We start from the raw sequence: 23,452 nt of genomic DNA on the forward strand, positions 1-23,452 counted from the left end.
CGGCTCTGAGTTTCGCCAGCCAAGCTTCACGCAGCTCCTCGCCCTGCGGCTACGTGTGAATAAGGCTGACAACGGACTCCCTTGCGTACGTCCGGCACTGCGGCACCGAGCAGTAGCCATGCCATGCTGCACGCCTCCAAAGGCAGCCACTACCTATTATAGTGCTTTCAAATGTCGTCAAACAGACACTCAATGCGGTAAAGCCTCACCACTTAATCAGAATCGCGGCGCAGGTAGGACTTCAAACTTTCGTTTTCAGCTCGCTTCGGCGCTTCGGAAGCAGCCGACGCGGCCGCTGTGTCCACGTGATCCCTCATGCCACGTCACGCCGATGGTGGCGCCAGGTTTATCAGTGGTGGAGCGCGCCCCCAATACCATGTCCGGTCGAATCACTGTACTATTATATAGTCATACACATAGCTTCGAAAGGAATGTGGACACACGAGAAAACAAAGCCAAAACTAATATCAGTAATTAGCGCTCCAGCAAGGCGTGCACCTGGCGCAGTGAATCGCTATTACGCGTTTCTGGCGCTTGAAGCGTAACACATAATATCAGTAATATAATTATATACCTCATGTCGCACATCAAGTAGTTTTACATGGTTCGTGGTCAATCGCCATGCATATTTTGGTTGCGACAAGTGTGCAAAAAGTAACATGATCACAAAATATTACAAAACCTGGCGAAAGATAGAAAGAAAAGGAAAGAAAAAGAAAGGAAGCCTTAATTGTAAAGGATAGCTACGCGATCCACATGTATGGCTTTAAATTTCATAGAAATTCGTTGGTCGTGTACTTTGGAGCTGTTTCAACCTTGATGATAATGCAGCTCGTATATAGTGAATTGAGCGTCAAAACACAAATGCGCGCTTGTCTGTTTTAAAGAATCAATAAGGAATTTCGAAGTGCTCGTTAACCCCAAACTAAAGCATCTTGAAATACTAAAAATTAAAAAAAGATAAAGATGTGTTTCGAAGTACACTTAATGACAATTACGTAAAGTTGTGATGGCCGTAGAGTCCCACAGCAAGTAAGTTCGCGACCGCGCTGGAAAGCTAGCACACTATGCCATAGAGTTTCATACAATAGTAATTATTGTAGAAAAAATCTATGATCACTTCTACGGCATGCTATATCGCCACATTTTCGCTATTCTCCTCCGCAATAGACGCTGGCCGGGTCACTGTAGGCCGACCACGGAAAAATCACTCGACTCTAATCCCATGGGAAGCCCCAGCTCGGGAGTAGCATATGTTGCTATCCGCCTTGAGCATCAGAAAGGCGCTTTACTGGTTTGTTACTAACGTTACAATACTTGCGTGCGTGTGCGTGAGCGTGTGTGTGTGTGAGTGTGTGTGCGTGTGTGTGTGGGGGTGGGGGGGTGTTTTAGTGGGCACAACGCGAACGAATTTTTTTTCCCGGAATAATATTCGCAATGTGTTCTTCGTACGCTCGGCCATGAAGAGGAAGTTTTAGCCCACGAGCTTTTGTCTAAGTGCGTGGTAACGCAGAATTGTGGCACGAGTGGACGAGTGGCTACGACAGCCTTGGAAGTTCCCGCATCGCCTTGTCGTGACGTCATGGATTTTCATGGCGTCTCATGGGGTCTAGTTAACTGTTCATCACTGCGAATCGGCATGTCCTTAAGGAGCCAGGATATTGAACATGGCAAGTTACGAGAACCTTTACTGGGCCAACATGGCCCAAATACACACACAAAAAAACCCTTCAAACTCGTCACATCACAATGACGTTCCATCGCTGATGTTTCGGCGCGAATAGCGAAAAAGTCACATTCATTTCTTTTCTAATAATAATCAAACTATTATCGCAAAATTAACGAGGATAATGTTTCCGAGAAGTTCTGCTTCGCATAATTGCTAGAATTTAACTCTCTCTCTCTCTCTCTCTTAAATGCTACAAATTTCAGAATTCGCTCGCCCAGGTGCCCTGCTTCGGTATCTTTGTTTATGGGTGTCCAATTGTAACGCAAGCTGCTTGGGTCCCAGCAATACCCAAGTACAGTTTGTGTCCTTGCACTTACGCAATACGCACAAAGGGATGCGAGGAACTCGATGTAGTGGAAGGTTCCGGATTAATTTTTACCGCATATCTAGGGTTCATTCATGTGCACCCAAAGCAAGGTGAGGCCGTATTCGCATAGCCGGTATCATCCCCGTCCGGTCCCGCCATATCGGCGTCCGTCAGGGGAGAGCACTTTCACATCTGCTCTTGCTTTAAAAAAGATTGCTGATGATTACGATACTCCCTAATTCAAAATTTGAGTGCAGATGTATACGTGTTTTCATTTCGATATATATTAGCGAAAAAATAAAGTTTTCATCGATAATTTCTTACTACTAAACAGCATGGTCCTTATTTAACTCACTTTCGGGTACAAAATATAGATGCAATGATTGTTGCGCTACATATTGACGAAAAAAAAAAGGTATTTATCAACTTTTTTCTTACTAAACGTCGTGATGCTAACAAACACACTCAGTAAGAACTTTTCAAAAATTGAACCTGCTTTCGGGTCCAAAATACAAATTTGATGATTGCGGCGCTGCGTTCTGGCGAAAATCTAAAGTATTTATCGATAATTTCTTGCTACTGAACTGCACGGTCCTAATTAACACTGAAAAAGTTTGCGCGAAGACAGGAGGACAATGCCAAGCAAAGACAACCAACTAGCCCTACTATCTGCTCTCCTAATTACCACGCTTAGTAATGCCTGTTAAAAAGATTGAGCTCACTTTGAGGTTCATAATACGTATTTGATGATTGTATTGCTACCTTTTGGTAACAAAATAAAGTAAGTATCGGTAATTTCTTGCAAATAAACCGTAAGGTCCTAATCGTCACGCTTAGTATTACCTGTTACTTTCAGCTACAAAATACGAATTCAATGATTGTGGCGCATCATGGGAATGATGGGAAGTACAGGCTTCGGATTGACTTCGATCTTTAGACTAGTGGCGTTTGATTGCGGCGCAGTAAACAAAGCTATACTCAAATATTATCGCGTAAAATCTAATTTTATGTCTGCAGTATGTTATGTAATGTACAACACGCTACATAAACTTCGTATCACTTTGAGATGGAAGCACGGTCTACTATGGTTTATCACCAGGACACACCAGGGTATGAATTCTTGTGCTATTCTGTTCCCGATTTAACACCAGAGAGTAATTGTTTATTTATTTTTGCAGCAGCAATAGCAACCGTGCAGGTACTTATATAAAAATACTCATCAAGTATTTATGGAAATAAAAATGTTGTATTGTGAGAAAGTGTTGCGCCCTTGAGCGGAATGCTACAAGTGTCGTCTGCTACGACGCCTGCTCGCTTCAAACGCGAAACTTTTCTCGCAGACGACAGGCACTTGCGAACTCTCTCGCTCTTTCGAAAGGCTGCGTCGGCTGTCACGATTGCTGAACGTCTTCAAGTACTTTTAAGCACATCTGCTGCACTGCTAGCTAGGACGCTAGTGGCCTCCTACGAGTATGCTTCATCATATTTTATATTGACGTACCGCTTCCGAAGCGTTATGGCGTGGCTTTGCACTTACCCATTTGCCGACACTAGACTACAGCCAGGAAGCAGCAACCTTCCCTACCACAAGTAAGTTTATGTTCTCAAAGTCCTAAAACACGCATTTCCATGAGCATATAAACGAGCAATGCATAATGAAGCCCTCAATAAAATTTGAGAATAGAAGTACAACTGTATATGTCTTGTATCAGTAGTGTCTTCTTTTTCCTATCCTGAAGTTTCATAAAGCACGTAACGCTACAGCGCCAACCTAACACACTTAACAAACCAAGGTCCAAACGCTCAAAACATGTTCTTTCAACGTATGCGATGCCGTCGCTTTCTCGTCAGGGCTTCGACACCACACCGTGACACAAACATCGTCCCAGTCGCTGGCCCAGCGCGCTATCGTCACTTCGGGCAACACAGCAAAGCCAGAGAGCTTTCACAATTTCACAATTTATTTATTTATTAGTAAAAATACAGATAATTGCATGTGCGTAGTATACATAAGGATGTCCCAAAGTCAAAGACTGTATCGGGAACTCCTGCTAAAGACACTTATGATGTTATGCAAAGTTTAAAGCAACAGTGGTACAGATGAGAACTAAGAGTAATATCAAAACATGTTTATAGCATATGAGTAATAAGAACACTTGTTAACAGCAGGACAATATAAAAAAACGGAATACAAAAAAAACGAAGAGAGTTTCAGTAAGTATTTATTATGAATGATTTTAGTTCTTTTTTAAATTGGTATACATTTTTTGCATTTTTGATGATAGGGGGTAAAGTGTTCCAAAGCGATATTGCGGAAAATTCCGCAGTCTGTTTACCATAGTTAGTTCGCACTTTAGGTAGAAGAAAATTATTATTGAGTACAAATCTAGTGTGACTATGAGCTATTAGGTCACAAGGTGAGAAGCAGGTTGATGGTACTTCCTTAGTCATATATTTGTAGAACTGTAGAATTTGTAGAATTGCACTGTCCCACTGCATGTTATAGCAATTGCGCTCGGAGCGAAACCAAAACTGTCGAAAAATACTTGTAGACTAGTTCGCCAGTCAACAGAATGCCAATCCGAAGCCTGTACTTCCCGTCATTCTCGTGATGGTTGAACGATCGCAGCGCCACATTTCCCTATGATTGAAGACGTGTTGCCATAGGTCTTGCTACGCCACTGTCACCGGGTCTGTTTGATTTGTCATCGCAGACCGCACGTCCATGACCGTCTGACAAGCTGATTACACAGTGCTCATTGGGGGATAGCAGCGCGTTGGGCAATCAGAGGCGACAAATTGAACAGAATATACCGGCCACGGAGGGCATTCTGTCAGCAACGTTCGATCTTTCAATCTGTCAAATTTCCCGCCATTCGGACTTGACTACAAACATGCCGTTAATTCAGTACCACATCGATTACAAAATTTCCACCGTGCTGCAGGCGTTATCCGATTCGCGGCGCGGTCAGTGCGGTGACAAAAAGAAATTCAGCGGTGGTGCCACCTGAACAACAGTTTCAGCAGCTACTGAGAGAGGATTGACAACAGCGCCGCAGCACAGAACACGCGAACACCTGTGCACCTCCACCGAACGTAAAACGTGACGGATCGTTCGCGTACCAATTATTTTTGGTTTGGGTGTTCGCATTTTCCGTCCTTTGTTAAGCTTGCGTGGATGGGAAGATGAGAAAGTTTAATGGGTTTAATAGCAATCGCATCTGCAGCGTTCCGCATTGCACGAACCGTGCCGTGAACGGAGAAACCAGCCTCCATGCGTTCCCGCCCGATGCGGCCAGGAAGGAAGAATGGTGTGCGAGACTTCGCATCTGTAAGCCCGTGACCCCGGCAATGAGAGTTTGCAGCGCGCACTTCGTCGCTAGTGACTTCTTCTGGGGCAACGTGGGTAAGCGCGCTTACGTGGACGTGAATTGCCTACGGCGTGTTGACTTGCGCTGCCCTTGTCGCGGACTTGTTTTTGTAAGCGCGGCCTTGCAACAACAAGCTCCCGACACGAGCCGGTGAGTTGCTTCGCGCACGTGTTCATTAAGATCATTGGATCGAACCTTCAACTTCGTACTTATAGCTGAATTTGTCTGTACGATGCTATGGATTGCTGCAGCAAACTGATACCCTGCAGCAAATCAGGAAGGTGAGATCACGGCACGCAATCGAGGCCAGTTGTCTTGTGGCACATCATGGCATTCCTATTTTACTGCTTGAGGGAACTGCTGCTACTGCTGTCTCGATGGTTACTTTCGCCAGTTCATTCGAACTTGTGAAGGTTTGCTCATAAGAACTAACAGCCAGAGCCATATCCAGGAACGCAAAGAGTGTTCTCTAGGGCAACAAACTAAAAGTAGCTTTTCAGCGTCATGAAAGTGCCTGGCAAATTAAATGGCGATGTCTTTCGATGACCATTCGAAGTTAACATTGGCACAAGTGCCACGTCCTTTAATAATTCAATGATCTTTAGATTCCAGCAGTGTACTGGAAGACCTGAAACATGTTTTTATGATACAAGTATGCTGACAAAACCAGTGCTAGTGTCCCATTTCGCTTGCTTTTGACAATATCTTAACACCGCATATCCAATTAGTAATTCATTTGCATGAACTGTTCACCATGCCCCATATACTTCATCTCGCGTCGATAATGCACAGAAAGTTTGTGCTATCTTTGCTGACACTATTTGTTGACACTATTCTCACTTTTCACACGTTCAGTCGCCTAATGGAATCCTTTACTGGCCTGTATCATCACGTTAATCTAGCCAGCTTCACTTCAGTTTATGCATCGTCTGTTCTTGCAAAATAACAAGGTTCAATAAGTATGATTTTGCCCACTTCTGTGTAAGCTTTTTGTTTTCTTTATTTACCATATTTATTAGCATTCACACATTGTATTAATGTGCTCCTTGAGTATGCAAAAAAATAATGCATTTCTGTTCTCAATCCTGTTTTCATTCCCCCTCCTATGTAGTGCCCTTTCAGGCCTTTATGATTAAAGGTGCGTAAACAAATAAATTCTTGCGACAAAGCTGGGCACCAGAAAAAGATGTAAAAGAAAGGTATTTTGGTGCTAGTGCTTGCTCCATTTTACCGTTTACTGAGCTACTGTTATGGTTATCTTAATTCACCGCATAAACCATACCTGGAGCTAAACTTGTGTTAACAAATAAACAAATCAGCTGCGTTAGAAAGCTGCTGGGCATGACACCCTCGCAGTATAGATAGCACATTCTTGTGTTTCTTTTTCTTTTCTTGCAACCTAACTGATGCATTACTTGAAAGCATTGTTTTTCTCTGTATTTACATGCATTCTAATAAGCAGTTTCTCTGTCCATGAGTGGTATTTATGCTGTTCTGCTTGTATTTATGGTGTTCTTTAGTTCTGAATATTCTACCCGTATGTTGATATCTATTTCATTTTCTAGTACCTATATGCACGGAAATACTACGTAACACGATATTCCACTTGTGTGTAAATTTCGTTTCGCTGTTGTATGTTTTTGTTATTTCCTGCCTCTCTTGTTCTATGCCATTCAACCAGGGGCCTCAGACCCAGTCAAGCTAGGGACTAGCTTTTTGTCTGGAGTCCCTGAGAGAATAAAATCAGATTCTGATATGGCATGTCACGTGAAAGTACACCAAACTATGTATTCTTGAGGCTGATCCATAAATGCTGTCGCATGTGTTTTACGGGTACATTGAAAGGGCCCCTCCCGTGGGTCACTGGCATACAAATTTTATTAAATTCTGCAGTTTAACATTTCATTATAACTTATCGGCTATGAGAGATGCAGTAGTGAGGGGCTGCGGATTAATCTTGACCACTTGTGGTCCTTTCACATGCACCCGAGACATGGTACTCGAGTGTCTTTGCATTCTCCCTGCATGAGAATGTAGCCGCAGTGGCTAGGAATTGAACCTGCGACCTCCAGCTAAGTGGCAGACTGCCATAGACACTGGGTCATTGCAGAAGCACAGTCTGGAAAGCAGTGCCTTAATTGATGTGTCATTGCATAGATGGTTATTGCACAGAAACACATAACTGGCACGATATTTGCTATGTAAAGGATTAAACTTTCATTGACTATAGTCGGATACAACTTTAGAAAAAAGGGGGCGTTTACTCCTCCGAGGCAGATGCACACGAGCATCCACCAATGGGCGCGCACTCTGGACCGACGTCATGCGCCGCATGGCCGGTGACTTCGCCGCTTCGATCATCTGGGCGGGGCCTCCCCTTTTTTCTAAAGTTGTATCCGACTATAGTTACCTATTTCATAATTGTAAAGCTAGCTTTCCTGTGAGGCAGTTTGCCAATCTAATGGCGGTGTCATTTCTGCAGTCAGCATGTAGGAGTACGGTCTGCTTGTCTTTTGACAAGGAAAATGCTGATATGACTTGTGATAAAACCATGCGCAAGGAGACGAATCCTGGCATGTTTGTTTGCCTTTCGTTGATGGCTCATATCCACTATGGGGAATTGGCCAAGATTCAGACGGAATTAAAGAGAAGGTGTTTGGTACTGCAACGAAAACAGCCAAAATAATTGGGGAAAGAGGCAAGGTGTAAACAATAACTTAAAGAACTGTGGCTAGCACTTTGTCTTTATTTGAACCACATTGTGTACTGGCAAATATGCAATGCAGAAAAGCACACTTGCGAATAAGGAAGTGGGTCTGTTGCTACTCACAAAGAACCATATTCTGAAGGCTTCACTTCCTTTTGTGTTACGCAGACCCACACGTGTGGGCACCTCGTCGCAAGAGGCTCAAGAAGACTGCTATGCCTTCACAGTGCTTGCCTGCACAGATGCAAGGCACGAAAGGCTTATCGAGGCGGCAGGCATCCCCTCAAGTTTGTCATGGTGTGTCTTTCAGCTTGATACAAGCACCAATGGTACTTTTACGCTCCTTGAGGATGTTACAGAAGGGAGATGTATATTTAGAATGTTGAATATACAGAAGCAGAAAACAACTATAAAACAATGAAAAAAAATCGCAATGAATATGTTTGTGCAGTATAGAAAAAGCAGCAGAAAGTTTTGAAAACAAAATGGAAAATGATGTATGCTTTAGCATAAGTGTACATGAAGTCAGTTATAAGCTCTGGGGGACAAAATTACTACAGTTGTATACGATGGTTGATCTGAATTTCAGGATAACAATTTTGGCAAAGTCACTGCCAAAATACACTAAGTACAATGCTTTCACTTTTGGGGTTACTCGTGCATTCTACCTAGCTTTATGCAGCCGCAATTCATGATACAAATTTCTTATCCCCATGAGACCTCTCAGATGTGCACATTCCTCTGAGTCAGCACACGAGGTCTTGGTGTTCCACCATCCCAACAGAAACCCGCACAATTAAGCAGTGCTCAATGGTGCTGAAGAAATTAGTATAATTTTTTTTCTTTTAAAAGTCCTTATTTGAGTGCAGAGTCCTTTAATACTTTTTTGGTTGATGCCTTTAAAGGGACACTAAAGGCAAATACTAAGTCGACATTTAAATAGCATTCAGAAACCTTGCAACGGTTTTCTCGTGCCAAGAAAATAATTTGTTTACGAGAAAATTGCATCCGAAGGGTCCGAACACCGTTTTTGAAATTCAAATCTCCCGCAACCCAACCAGGGGAGTAGTGACGTTGCATACACCATCACCACCCTTTGTTGCCATCATTGAGTTAAACGGCGCCTGACAGACAGCGGTACCGAGTCAAGCCAGAGTGATGGATTCACTGCTGCAGCTGCTTTTTGGTCAAATGGCGTAGACCATTGGGGCATTCCGTGTCATCACATGGAAGTTAAATTCTCTGCTACTTGCAGTTTGTGCGAGTTTCGCAAGCCACCAAAACCAGCGCAGCATTACATGACAAGGAAACTACTGAAATGCGAAAGCATGTGCGGTGCACGGTTGAGCGAAAACAAAACCTTTCGACCACACCTGTCATTCTCAAGGGTAATTTCAATAAGTTCTTTTTTCTAAAGGTGAAATAGCACTAGACAAGAAGCATTTTATTTTGTCTTGTAATACCATACAAGAATGTTTTTTGCAAGGAGTGATTGAATACTAGTGACAAAATTTAACTGAGGAGTGCTTTCGTCATTGGGCAATACTTGAATGTCTAGGGGAAGTCTCTAATCATATACTGCATTTACCACAATTTCTCGATTATTCGGGATAATAATTACGCCTTAGAGATTCTCAAGCACTAATCTGTCACTTTAGCTTGACTTAATATTTGCCTTTAGCGTCCCTTTAAGTAATTACAGGTACTGAAAGTAGACTGTGTTCATTACAAAAAAAAAAAGAAAGGAAACGTAATCAACTAAAATTACTGCATTAAAAATTGTCCTGTGGAGGCAATTTAGCAATTAATAAAGAGTAATCGATTACTTTGATGTTACTTCCCTGACAACTTACGTTAACATACCACAAATTCAGTAAATAAAATGAGCTGGCCTGGCTCTTTTAGTGTGTCCTCCACAGCCCTTCACATGTTCTTCATCTTCCCTAATTGCTTTTCACTATTTTCATCAGTCTGCTTCCGTGACTTTAGGGACAACAGGGGCACCGAAAACTCGCTTAGTGTGCATGCTACAGAAAAGGGAAGTGTTCTAACGTACAAACAACCTGTACAGTGGTTACTCAGTGCTGCTTTGCTCACGCCCAAGTCCTCTATGAAGTGCAGTGTTGCTGGGGCTACGGGAAGGCACTCCGAATAGTACCAATGAAAAGCTGTTCATAGGCGATTTCTTGGCATCAACATCTAAATTGGCCCTCATTATCAACCCACAGAATCTGCAGTTCCCGCTCTCTTCCTAGCTCTCAACTGTGGTGTACAAATGCGTAACAATGTGACACAGCACTCTTCGGTAACTTCGCTTATTCAGGGGTTTATCTAAGAGTTTCCATGTTGTATTTCATTCCGTGAGTATAATACTTGCAGCGTTACACTCCTCCGCAGTTTTCCCTCACTGACTTTTCCTCTGCCATCAGTGGTGCCATCGGGTGCAAGTTCATATGCATATGTCAGCCGAGATTTCGAATTATCTGATGCATGTCATTTTCTTGGTCGATATAATAAAAGACACAGCACATAGAAATCCCTCCATTGCTGCTGACAGGGGCTTTTGTGTGTGTATTGAATTAAGGGAAAAATTTAATTTGATTGGGGTTTGATTCATGGAAGTGGGCTCAGTTCAGTTGTGATTGGTCGTAGCGTTCTTTGTGTGAAAATTCAGTGCAGTGTCACTTGTTGGTCTCGATTTCTGCAGCTTGCCCACCAACACCGGCTCTACCCTGTGAAGGAAAACGCACACATGGAAAGCTTATCCAAGTAAGGGCTCACTATCGCCATTTGGCTGTGGGGAATTACAACATATCTTATTTTGTTGTATTGCAAGCTGAACAAGGATATCAGAAAGGCACATCTGGCACACACAGCGCTATGCGTGTCAGATGTGCCTTTCTGTTGTCCTTGTTTAGCTTGCGTTATAAGAAAATAAGATGTGCCATACCAACAAGCCTCTATAGCTATCCTCAGGGAATTGCAAACTTGCCTTTCAGGGTGCTCACTAGAAAGAAAAGAAAAAACTTGTCCGATCTTTGGGATTCCTCTGGCTTTCAACTCATTTACTGTGACAACAGCTGTAGCAGCAGCCACCACATTCTTCTCCTCAAGAACAACTGTAGTTCAATTCCAGTTTATTGCTTCGAAATGTGGCACAGTGGATGGTAACAAATATATGGAAACAGGTCCAGAAGGAAGCACTGTAATCAGACTTCTCATTATAATGACTCTTAAAATGTAATTGGAATAGCAGCTGAACAGGGCGGTCAAGTACAGCATTATCATTAAGGGCATGGAAAAGCAAATAGTGTATTCAAAACGCATCGGGAACTACGAAATGTGGAGAAGGACCAAAGAACAACAATTTATAATATGAATTATGAGAGCTGCATTTTTTAGCAGTTGTTTGAAACTTTTTAGGCATGTGACAGTTCAAATATAAGCTGGGGAGTCATTCCGAAATGTTATGGCTTAGAATCAGGATTGTTTGCTTCCCATATTATGGGGCAGGAATAAGGAAGATTATTTTGATTGGCAAATCTATATGTGTTAGAATGAATAATCTGCATGGTGTCCATTATAATTAAAACATTAAGATTATGGTGCTCACAACTTCATCTTTGGCCTTTCATGTATTGCCTCTTGTGGCCTCCAGAATGCATGCACAAGTGCCCCTGCTCCCAGAGCCTGCACGGCAAGCGAAACTCTGCATAATTTACCAAGCGCCCAAGCTACGTGGCAGCGAAGTGGTTCGCACCATAGAAATCCCTATAAATACTATTAGAGGGAGCTCTGCCACTAGTGGAGCTGCAAGTAACGAGGGTGTGGGGCCACCATGGGAAAGACTGGCGCTGCCCTCAATGGGACCTAGCATGAGGGATCATGAGGGTGCAGCTGCCACCCTGTCCATGTCGTAAATAGAGGAGCCAAACTGAGAACACGTGGTTTTAACAACGCCATATCAGCGTTAGCCGTGCTTTGGTTCGCTACGAAGCTATGATAAATGATGATACAGTGAAGAATTCGTAGCATAACAAAAGTATTTTCGAATAGCTCCCGGCAGGGTTTATGCAATGATCATTGCATGATCTTTGCAATGATGACTGCAGATGCCAGTTTCGTAGGCTTAGCGTAAGCATACCGCAGAAAGAAGCAGAAGAAAGAAAGGGCCACAAGGTACAGCATTGCTATCACTTTCAGCTGAGAGGGAATATGCGAGAGTGAACAATGGCTTCCATGTGGAAGCTTCTGAAACATCAAACCCTTTGACAAAACCTTTTTTGGTGAGCGTGCTGCTTTTATTTTTCTCTTTTTTTTAGTAGGAAACATTCAGTTCAGGTGTAATAAGGAAAGCAAACCTTGCATTCCTTGTGCTAACTTCCATTCATGTAAGGGTGAAAGAGTTTGTCTTGAGTGCCAAGTGAACATAATTTGTCACGTTCTGCTAAAGTTACGTGGCACCTTAGGGCCTGTGCCCTGCCCTTCAGAATGATAGTTCTGCCTCGAATTTATTGTCCCGATACTTCTCAGAAATTGACCTTCTTGGAAAGCTTTAAACAAGGTTCACTCGACGACAAAGAAAGTATTTCCCCTTTTTTCCACCCTCCTCTGGAATATTTTAATCCAATAACCCCCCCCTATACAGAGCAGCATGTCAGCAGTCATATGAATGCTGGGGAAAAATTTCTGCATTGCAGTAAAGAGCATCTATCTCTCTCTTTCTCTCTCATATAAGGCCCTATCCCAAATTTCTTAGAAAATAGGTTCATAGTATTCTTTGGAAGGCATTGCACTTATTTTAATTTGTTGCTCAGCTTCAAGAAAAGTCATTTGAGAGCCTCATTCAGAGTGCAGTCAACATGCCGGAGAGTTATACTACATGTACTGTATACAGTTTTGTTGAAAATTACTTTTTCCCCTAGAACTGCTGCTGCTTTATTTAATTATTTGCACCTTGATGCAGGTGCAAGGAAATCAAGACGGAGAGAATCTGGACCGTGTCCTTCCTGATAAAGGTGTTACTGGCACTGGCATGGCAGCGCAGGAGGATGAGGTCGTGGAGGTTCTTCTTCAGCTTAAAGCAGTGCGTAACACAAGGAAAGACCTGCGAAAGAAAAGTATCCAGGTGAAAACCAAATTTTCGATCCTTTGAAAGCTTTCATATGTGCAAGCTGTCTCATACTCGTGTCACATGGGCACCCATGAAGTCCTTTAGCTCCGTCTTGATCTCACGGAAGATGCATTTAATGTTACACGGTTGTCCTTCTGCTGAGGTAGTTTGATGGAGCTTTTGGTGAAGGGGTTTGGTGATCTTCCTTGGCAAATGAAATGAGTACTCTTGTTCCCACAATGCTTGAGATATAATTGAAAACTTCATTTTTGTTTGTTTACTCTTGCTTGTAAATATACTAACGATTTTAGTTGGGTATGTAAAACAGTTTAGACACTGCTCGATCATATTTATGCTTGCTGCTGCCCACAACTTAAATGTACATAGAAGTGTCATATATCTTGCTTACTGTGAGGTTTCCTGCACGTGTCTTGTCGTGGTCGTGCCCCGCCGTGCTTCACAACTGTATGCGAAGTAGGTGGTCTAGGAGTTGTGCAGACTTTGTAACAAAGAAGGCTCACAAAATTGTCTGGTGCAAAAAGTTGCGATTTTAAGAAAGAACAGAAAAAATTGGTAGCCGCGCAATGTCGTTCACAAAAACGTGGGTAAGCATAAGGTTGCCAGCATCGCTGTGTTTGTCAAGTGTAATTTACATTTTATCGCAGTAGTGAATTTTTCACATTTCTATTATAGTTCTTTTTTCTTAAAACAACCTTAAGTGAGGTAGTTCTAGGCATAATTAAAGGTGAACTGTTCTTGCACTTGCACAATCTGAACAGTGCCTGATATGCTCCTGGCAACTATTGTTGTAAACTTACCGTATTTATTCGAATATAAGGGCAGGTTTCTGTCCCAGAATCCTTAGCCTCGAAGTCACTCTTCGCCTTATATGCGAGGGTGAAATTCATTTACTCTTTCAATATGGCAGTGCCATATTTCTGGCGACCCAGGTTTTAGGCAGCAGTGCAAATTGTGGCAATTAATAAGCCTTGGCAGGTCAAGCAGTACACTATTTTTGTGCATATAACCTGCAACAAGAATTCTAAAAATTTAACTGTCATATGCAAAGTTCTTCTTTTGGTGTGGCTCCATGGCATCGCGGTGCATGCTGCATTGAAGCCACATAAAACAGTGAAATTTGCACTGCTGTGAAGTGGCACCTCTGGACGAAATTCATATACAACTCGCACTGATTATTCCGGGGCTTCCAATTGTTTGGTATTTCGGGTACTCCCTGCCGAGTCTCAATAATCTGTTAACTACTCTATGTTGCCTTATATTAGTGTGTACTTGAGTTCTTTTTCTCAGGTTCCCCAACTGCACCCTCGCCTTATAATTGTGGCCGCCTTATAATCAAATGAATACGATATTACTGGTAGTGTGACTTGACCAGAACTCCCTTAAGGTCTTACTGCAACTTGTGGCTGTAAGGTTACATCCAATTACATGTTATTTGTGCATCTTTGTATTCCAAATATATGACCTACGATGTTTTGGTTGCGAGCACTAGTGGTATGCAGTGGCCCCTGGTGGCAGGAACCTGTCACTCTGGTCATTTGGTGGTAAATACGCAGGTCTGCGACGTCTCCCATGTAATAATTGTGTCATATATTGTGCCACAACAGTGTGAGACAATGTTGCGTTGAATTGTGTGACCGATACCTGCATTTTTTCCTTCTTATGTGATGCACGATGTACATATTTTCTGGTTGTGAATGCAAGCAGTCGTAGCAGTCTCTCTAGCCTTCGTAGCATAGCCTGCTGCACACATATAGGAAAGGGAGTATAAGCAAAAAGATTCCCCTGCTTCTATTGTTGTGTTCAATCTTTGCATGCTGGCGTTATCGGCTGTTTTGACGAAACTTTTAACGACGATGCAAGCCTGGTGAAGGCTAGCACATTCTCTGCGCTGTGAGGCTCGTTTAGTGCAGTCACCGACTCCAAACCTCTGACTGCCTGAAGACTGCTTTGTTTTTTGGCTTTAAAACAGTGCATCCAGAAAAGTTCAAGTGCTGCAGAGCGACGCAGTCATCCTGCAAAAAGACGCAAGAAAAGTGATCTGGACCACGTAGCTGGCACTGTTGCACAGAAATGCCACAAGCGAGGAGCTTTTGCAGCAAGGGCAGCCTCAAACCTGCCGCCCAAGTTTGCCGCCCGGACATGTATTCGCAGACGCAACACACGGGCAGTGCAGACTTATATCAAGGCTCCATCTGTCGGTGAGATAATTTTGCTGTTGTATGTGACTGCCTTTTAATTTTCAATCAGTACTGTGTGTGTGCCCATCACTTTCCCACACTTTTTGTTCTCTCTGTCCCCATTCCCTGGTAGTGTAGGATAGCAAACAATGTGCAACCTTGTTCATCCCTGTGCCTTTCCCTTTCTCCCTATATCTCCCTCTCCCCCCTCTCTCTCTGTCTGTCTTGTTGCTGTTAAGCGGCACATTGCAGTTTTTTGTGGCTTGGCAACCTGTTCATATTGATAGCTAAGCAAGAATTTTTGGTAGGCAGGACCTACAAGGCAATACACTGAGGCAGTCTCTATCAAGCCATCAATGCACCGCAATTACATATCTACACAGTACATTCACGTCCCAAGTCAAGGGGCTCTCAATCTGGACCAGATACATACAGGGTAGCATACATGGCATGCAGCTTATCATGGTCAATAGAGCTTCAAAAAAATCACTAGTGGGCACTAGCGTCCACACCTGCTATAGGTAGAGGACTTCGTCTAGCATGAGAATGATGAGTAGTGCATGGATTTGTCCTCACTTTGTCCCTATGGCTTTAAACAGCCTTCTGCGTTGTTTTAAGCTTACCATATTTACTCGAATCTAGGCTGGCCCTGATTCTAAGCCGACCCCCGAATGTCCGAAGCCAGAAAAAATAAATAAATAATAACAAATAAACGAGAAGAACCTTACCTCGAATGTAGGCTGAACAAAAAGGTGAGGACAGTGTTCACAAAATGAAAACAGCATTTATTTATTATGAACATGCCAAGCTCACTCTACGCCATCATCGCTGCTAGCCTCCGACACTTGCGTACGCGCGCCCACATGTGCACAGACAGTGCGGCACGGCTTGTGCGTGTCAAAACATGGCGCAATCTTGGTGAACAGCTCCTCTCTGTTATTGTGTGCGTATTTTCCTCATCGCTGTCATCTTCTCATTGCGGCACATGCAAAAAGCGTAGCCCGTTGCCCCCTCCAATGACTGACGTTTTTCTCATCGATGCTGAAGTCCCGACCGGCTTGAACGTTTGATGATGCCTCTGCAGCTAGCACAACTTTTCATTCGAAAGTGGCACTATAGCGGCATTGCCTGTTTGGTGCCGTCACGAAAACTCCACGCCATGGTCCACGCCGCGTGCTGATACGACACAGGTCAAAATAGCGACATCGCTCGTGTACTTTAGTTAGCTACTGGTGCAGCTAATAGCAGCTGTGATACTGACTTTTTTTAGATGGAGCTAGCTATGCACCGTATTTATCATTTTCAATTACAAACTGGCGCATTTTCTAAAATTCTCAAATTTAAGCCGACCCTAGAGTTTGGTATGCGATCATTTGAGAAAACAAAAACTATTGGCCTAGATTAAAATAAATACGGGTCATTAACACCTCAGATTCGCTGTAAGGCAATGGACAGCCTAACTTATTGTCTTGTTTCTACCATTGTATTGTCTTCAGGACATTAACAAGTAAAAAAGAACTCTTTGGAATGTCTAAAGCAGTTATTCATGGAGATTGTTGCTGCCCAGAAGCCATCTTGATCCAACATCTCAATTAGAAGTGTCAAGACTTAATTGTGTATCTAAAGATAGCTTAATTAACAGAATTAAGAAGATGCCAGCATAAAATGTTTGGCTTCTTGTAAGTGCAAGAGTGTATTTGCATTCTGCTGCCATCGTAATGCAACGGCTGGGATCGAATCTACGACTTCCAGCTCAGCAGCACAATGCTGTAGCCACCGAGCTAACATGGTGCGTGCAAGATGAAACTTCAAGATGATAAAATTTGATCAGGAACTCTCTGTGGTGGGTTCCCTCGTATCCCACTGTGCAGCTTTACAATTTAAGTCAGATTGTTCAATTTATTTATTATTTAATGTGTAAATAAATGGATAAAGGATTTAATTACATGCATGCGATCTAGGCTTTCTCACTTGTGGCAATGCCAGGCTGCGACAGCCGCATCTTGATTGAGGTGCAATGCCACCCTTTAGGATGAAACTCCACAAAGTAGTCAAAATTAATTTGAGACCCTTCACCAGGGTTTTTCATAGCCTACTGCGCAACTTTAGGACATCAATCAATCAATCAATCAATCAATCAATCAATCAATCAATCAATCAATCAATCAATCTAATGAGCCTGTCAAATGTGTATGTTAAGCTGGGATCTTGTGACAATTTGTTTTTTTGTGTGTAATACTATGGGGCAAATAATTTACAGGCGCCCTGTTCATTTACCTTTGCAGGGGTCCAGGCCAGTCCATCAGTACAGCACAGTCATGTCCAGACTTGTTACAGGCCGCTTTTGCGTGTGGCAGCTGTCACATAAACCATGGTATTGCCAGTCTACAGTGAAATCCTGTAGTGTTGCCTCAATTCTTGATGTGTACAGGTAGGCACAATCAGTGATACTTGAACAGAACGGAAGTGGAAATCTTTCTTTCAAATTGTTATGAACAAAACTTACGTTGTCATGTTTTTTTATTTTCAGGGCAAATTACTTCAAGAAGAGTTTGTGCTGCTTTGAAGAATACACTGAGGATGATGCATACGTAAGGCGTTACTCGCCTGTTTGGTCTCATTAATCTTAATAATTTAATATTCTTGATGTGTCAGAACAGCTTTGCAACATTGTCACATGAAAGATAAATATGTGCAGATTTATGTGCACAAGACTAGATTGAATGGCAGGCAGTCTTTATCACATCAGCATTGCCAGAAATATTGTTGATGACACTGCGCTGTTATTTACGTCCAGCAGGAGTCTCTTAAAGTGCTGCATCACGCCAAGATGTTGCACCCTTGTATATTTTGTACACCGTCTGACAAGCCCAAGCACATTGCTGAACCTTGCTATCACAGCCAATGGTTCACCCATTAGGCTAAGCTGCCAGTCTGTTAAATAAAACAGTCAATAAGTTTTTCCAACGGCTGGATTCTAACTGAGGACCTCTAGCACAGAATCTTGACAAGTAACCATTACACTACTGACGATGTTACCCTGCAACAGTGTGCCTTATAATCAGATCATAGTTTGGGCATGTGAAATCATGGAAATTTATAAAAAGTTAAGCATCATTATACATCAAAATGTGGGCCAATCCTGAATGTGGATGCAGTCTCAAAATCTATGCAGATTCCAAAAAGAGTACAGGCAAAAAATTTAACGAGTCTGATGCTCCTCCTCTCATGCAAGGAGTGATGCGATAAAGTTCCGAGTGCAGCGACTCCACCCCTATTTCAACCCCAACTTGCTCAGGAAGACATTATGCTTCATCAAATTCAACTGAAAGTTGAATTTCCTTCCAACTTTTTTTTTCTTTCTCTTCTTATCTTTTCTCTCCATCTATCACCTTTCATTCCCTTTATGCATTTCCGAAGCACAGGATAGCCATCCAGCATTTACACAGGCTAACCTCCCTGTCTTCCACTTCTTTTTTTTTCTCCCTCCTTCTTTGGATCGCCCCTCGTACAGTGCAGTCTACTGCTAAGGCAAACAGGAACAGAGCAACATGTTGCTCTCACTTTCCTGGCACTCCAGCTTCAAGTGCCAGCTGAAGCTTTTTCAATGCACTGTATGGTAGTGTATAGACGTGCTGGCATCGCCAACCGCAAGTGACCTAGCTAAGGCAAACAGGAACAGAGCAACATGTTGCTCTCACTTTCCTGGCACTCCAGCTTCAAGTGCCAGCTGAAGCTTTTTCAATGCACTGTATGGTAGTGTATAGACGTGCTGGCATCGCCAACCGCAAGTGACCTGCTGCAGAGCTGGGTGCTTCCACACTTGACAGAGGAGGATGTTCATATGCCTTCTTCAATCTTGTTTTCCCTGTAACAGCAGATCACACTGTAGATGCATGTGACCTTGACCAACATTAGCGAAATAGGGCGCCCAAGTGGCCTGCGTATGCAAAAACCTATGCAGAATTCAGGTTGGATGCGCAAGCTGCTCTCATCTGCTTGTCTAAAGCCCTCTAGCCTTCGAAGATATACTGTACGCAGCTGTGGTACTCGAGAGGGGTCTGTGAACTTAATGGGGAGCGAGCTAACATTTTTGAAATTTTGGGCTGCAGCTCTTTTATGAGCGCGATACTTACTCAAGTTATGCGGCTTACACTACTTGGGCCCTGTTCTGAGAATTCCCTGTGTATATGTATGTAAAGCATGCTCTGACTACATGTAGATGAACATAGTTCCTCCATGCAGTGGAGTTTGCCAAGCATTTGTAAGGCGCTTTTTCTCTTTGAATGGCAATATCCTTTCTACAAATCATTCGTGTAATGCCTTCTTTTCAAAAACCTTTCGAGAAAAAACATTCTTTTCCCCAATGGGATTCTAACTCCCAACTTTTCAATTGTAAGCCAGGTTCTAACTACTGCACCAAGGCAGTTTCGTTGAAGTTATAGAAATTACAGCATTTTAATTACGCTTGAAAGATGTGCATGGAGGTATTTAGGCACACCACTTTGCCTGTACTTCACGAATTGGTGTTGCAAGCATTGGGATGCAAAATCTGCAATCAAAAGCACGATTTTGAGTTGGCCTAGTTGGAACAGATTCATTAGTTAAACACTTCTTGTACACAAACAGACAGGGACAAAGAAGAGGAGCAACACACGGACGAGCGCTTACCAGAACTGGTAAGTTCTGTTAAGTGCTCGTCTGTGTGTTGCTCCTCTTTTTTGTCCCTGTCTGTTTGCGCACAAAAAGTTTTCAAAAGCATGAGGACAAAAACCTGATGCTGCAAGTACTGTGACTGCACTCACCTGGCTCACCTAACCGCCTGAATCCAATGTCACCATTTGTCCTGCTTGTAGCATTTTCACGGAAAAATAATAAAAAAAGGAAGAAATGGATATGGCTCTATTATATGGCTTTCTTGGTTGGGTTGTCTTATGGTGCTGACAAAGATATGGTGACGTCTTGCAGGCTGCTGTCTCCAACATTACTAGACTGGCTGTCCCCTTGAACATATTCTTTGAAAATAATTTGCCCATCAAAAAGAGTTCGCAATCTAAACTGTGTGGCCTTGATCATGAGACCCATGCAGAAATAACAACGGCCTTGTAACTTTGTTCGCCGCTCTTGCCCGACACTCACTGCACTATAGAGTCAGTAACTACCACTCTGACCGAACAGCCACTGATTATTTTCTTCAGTTTGTATGACCACGACCGATCTGGAGTATGTGCAGGCTCTCTTAGAAGCACGCATTTACTCCAGGCTGGCTGTGTAATGTTTAAAGAATGTGCCAGGAGATATTCTCAAGGAGACGCTGCATACCTGTTTGAAAGTTCGAAATAGGGAGCCCACAAGGAGACTTTCACTCTTAGAAAAGTTTGCACTCTTTCGTGCTTATCGTGTCCCTAGACTTACAGTCATCTCTCTTATGCATGTGCCTTTTGTTTATTTAACGCTGCATGTTTGATATTTCCAGGTAAATACGAAAAATAGATGTCCTTTTCACTAGACTGCGAATAGGACACACATTTGGCACTCACAACTTTCTCTTGTCCGGTAACGAGCCTCCAACCTGTGGCAGATGTGGCGACCGGCTGACCGTCCTCCATGTCTTCCTGGAGTGCCGGGAAGCCGAAACAGACAGGAGGAAACATTTCCCGTTTGCATACCACCATTGTATTCCCCTGCATCCGGCTATGTTTTTTGGTGAAGAACCGCTTTTTAAGACTGAAGCAGTCCTCGCTTTCTTAAAAGATGTTGTACTACATGTTACAAGCCCATTCATTTCGTAGCGCATCCTCTTTCCGGAGGATATCGCTAGGATAGATTCTCTGTATAGCACATGCCTCTAGGCCCTTGGGTTTCAAGGGCCCCCGGTAGGCAGTAGTGCTCTAGACTATTTTATACATCTAGGTAATCACATATTTTATATATAGCATCATTCTTTCTTAATGCATTTTAGTGATCATAGTACACGTCATTAATCATTGCCATAATTTTATACGTGTATTTTTTATGCAATTTACACAAACTCTTTTAGCTCTTTTAGGCCCCTTTACAGCCACGTCACATTAAATTCACAGATCCCACCAGACCACGACATATTCATTATCACTAGCATGGCGCTCTTTGGCCATACCTGGCCCTTGCGCCATTAAACCTCAAACATCATCATCAGGATAAAAGGCACCTTTGACTTTGCACTTTAGCGATATTAACTTTCTAGTTGCTCCTCATCCCTTTCCATTCAACACAAACAGTATTTTCTAGCTAAATATCTCTCAAAAGCTGTGTACAGTCTTTGCCTAAGCCTTCTCCTTGCAGAATATCCCACAGGATGTTGCTGTTGATGTCATATGGTCCAATAACGTATATAAAAAGCCCACATGTAACGGTCTGAATATTTCAATACACTGAGTAAATAAGTTATCATCCAGACACCTACTGATTCTGAAGCCATTCCGAAGTGCTCCCAATATGCCATTATATTCTGCCCATGCTTGCCTCTTCAATTTATTCACTTGCATTGCCAACCTGTATATGACCGATGTAATAGTCGTCAATCTACATGAGTGAATGTTATCTTTTTCCCCTTTAGCTTTATAAGTTAGTTGCATTCTACTTTGCCGCCAACTGTCTCGTATTTGCCTATCTTGTAAGCTTCTTTTACTGCTTTAAATAGAGCGTCCTTACTTTTTGGTCCTAGTTCATTAATCAGCATAATGGGAACCTTGTCTAATCCTGTCGCTGTGCACTTAGCCATTTTACTCTGGGGCTTTCGTTTTCAGTTGAAATTTCTCAGCACCAGCTCCTTTTCTGTCTTGTTCTTGTCCATTCTCTTTTTTCCTCAATATACACATCATCATTGCCTTTAAATGATTAGGCTGTTATTTTTTTGGATATAACTTAATGCCACATCCCCTTCCAGCTTGTTTCCATCTTTGTCTAGGATATGTTGTATTGTTCCAGACTTCTGGCTTAATAAGTTAATGTGGTTAGAAAGTATGCTATGCACAGCCTTCTTTTCCTCGTGTATCTCTGACAATCAATGGTCACTTTCGAATTTGGGAGCTCCACGCCATCTGGCAGAGGGTGCTGCAGCTATGTTAGACGGCACTTGGTGTTGGCATGGCAGAGGGCGACAGCGGCACAGAGACTTGCATCTGACCCTGCTTAGGGCTATTTATACTTGTTTTTTATTGTATCCTTAGTTGACTACTGCTACATATTCTCGCCATAACTAGGTATCATTTAATAGCATGTGACGTCTGCAAGTCCCCTAACTGTCTGCTTCAAGATAGCCAAATTGCAGATACGCAAAATCAATCTGAAGTCAGCTAAGGAGGCCTTGTTCAAAAAAGTTCTGAGGACACCTTTTGCAGTCCCTTCCGAATGAACTAGGGGCATGGTGGAGAGCCGCACTGACTAGCTCCGATCTCCAGGACCAACTTTGGGCCATGCAGCAAGCCCGGGAAGCTACCGGGAGACGGGGTCTCTCTGCTGCCCCGGCACAGCCTAGACCCAGGCCATCAATTTGCAGGATTTTCAATAAAGTTGTCACACTTAATCACTTCTTATAAATTGTGAATGCAAAAGCATTATGCCCTATCGAATGCTGCTGAGCGGTCCTTTGAGTTTTGCACTGCGAGTAATGTGTTTGAGTTTCGCTGTGGGGTATGTTATCGAGTTTTGCAATTAAATTGGTGCAGGTTATATTTTTTTACATTTCTGCGTTAGCATGTTGACTGTAGACTGGAATCTTTTGGGTGATATTGCGGAGAAATCGAGTGCATTTATTTTCACACAGTGCGTTTGCTAATGTCTATGGGGAGGGTCAAGCAGACGATGTCTTCGGTGGCCACGATGTCTTTATTCCCATTCAGCTACTCCACTGCCTGCTTCTTCGCTCGTTTTGCTGCATTCTTCCACTCCTTTACTTTGTGGATTACTGGCATGGACGGTCACGTTTTGCTACTGCCGAGGTTGTGGCCACCAACACTGTAGATGCGTCAGGCTCCGTAGCGGTA

General features: G+C 42.9%; 1 protein-coding gene across 3 annotated transcripts; it reads left to right on the plus strand.

Moving 5' to 3' along the window:
* The first annotated feature begins 4,881 nt into the window (after positions 1-4,881).
* On the plus strand, positions 4,882-23,443 carry LOC135912713 (uncharacterized). 3 transcript variants are annotated; one of them, XM_065445231.2, is made up of 8 exons: positions 4,886-5,442; positions 8,283-8,411; positions 10,822-10,883; positions 13,081-13,242; positions 15,218-15,446; positions 17,711-17,856; positions 17,956-18,016; positions 23,309-23,443. In XM_065445231.2, the coding sequence occupies exons 1-6, from the start codon at positions 5,223-5,225 to the stop codon at positions 17,791-17,793; spliced, it is 885 nt and encodes a 294-aa protein (XP_065301303.1). In that variant the 5' UTR covers positions 4,886-5,222; the 3' UTR covers positions 17,794-17,856; positions 17,956-18,016; positions 23,309-23,443. The 3 variants fall into 3 exon arrangements, with proteins under 3 accessions (XP_065301304.1, XP_065301303.1, XP_065301302.1); XM_065445230.2 differs by lacking the exon at positions 23,309-23,443 and having other exon boundaries at positions 17,956-18,392; XM_065445232.2 differs by lacking the exons at positions 8,283-8,411; positions 23,309-23,443 and having other exon boundaries at positions 4,882-5,442; positions 17,956-18,392.
* Positions 23,444-23,452: the final 9 nt, after the last annotated feature.

The sequence above is a fragment of the Dermacentor albipictus genome, chromosome 9 (genome assembly GCF_038994185.2).
Source record: "Dermacentor albipictus isolate Rhodes 1998 colony chromosome 9, USDA_Dalb.pri_finalv2, whole genome shotgun sequence".
NCBI classification, from domain to species: domain Eukaryota; kingdom Metazoa; phylum Arthropoda; class Arachnida; order Ixodida; family Ixodidae; genus Dermacentor; species Dermacentor albipictus.

Excerpts from the sequence above, each read along its gene's own strand:
- LOC135912713 (XM_065445231.2), top strand. The coding sequence starts at position 5,223 with ATGAGAAAGTTTAATGGGTTTAATAGCAATCGCATCTGCAGCGTTCCG. Across the intron at positions 13,243-15,217 it reads TGCGAAAGAAAAGTATCCAG|TGCATCCAGAAAAGTTCAAG; the intron begins GTGAAAACCAAA and ends GCTTTAAAACAG. Across the intron at positions 15,447-17,710 it reads TATCAAGGCTCCATCTGTCG|GGGTCCAGGCCAGTCCATCA; the intron begins GTGAGATAATTT and ends TTACCTTTGCAG.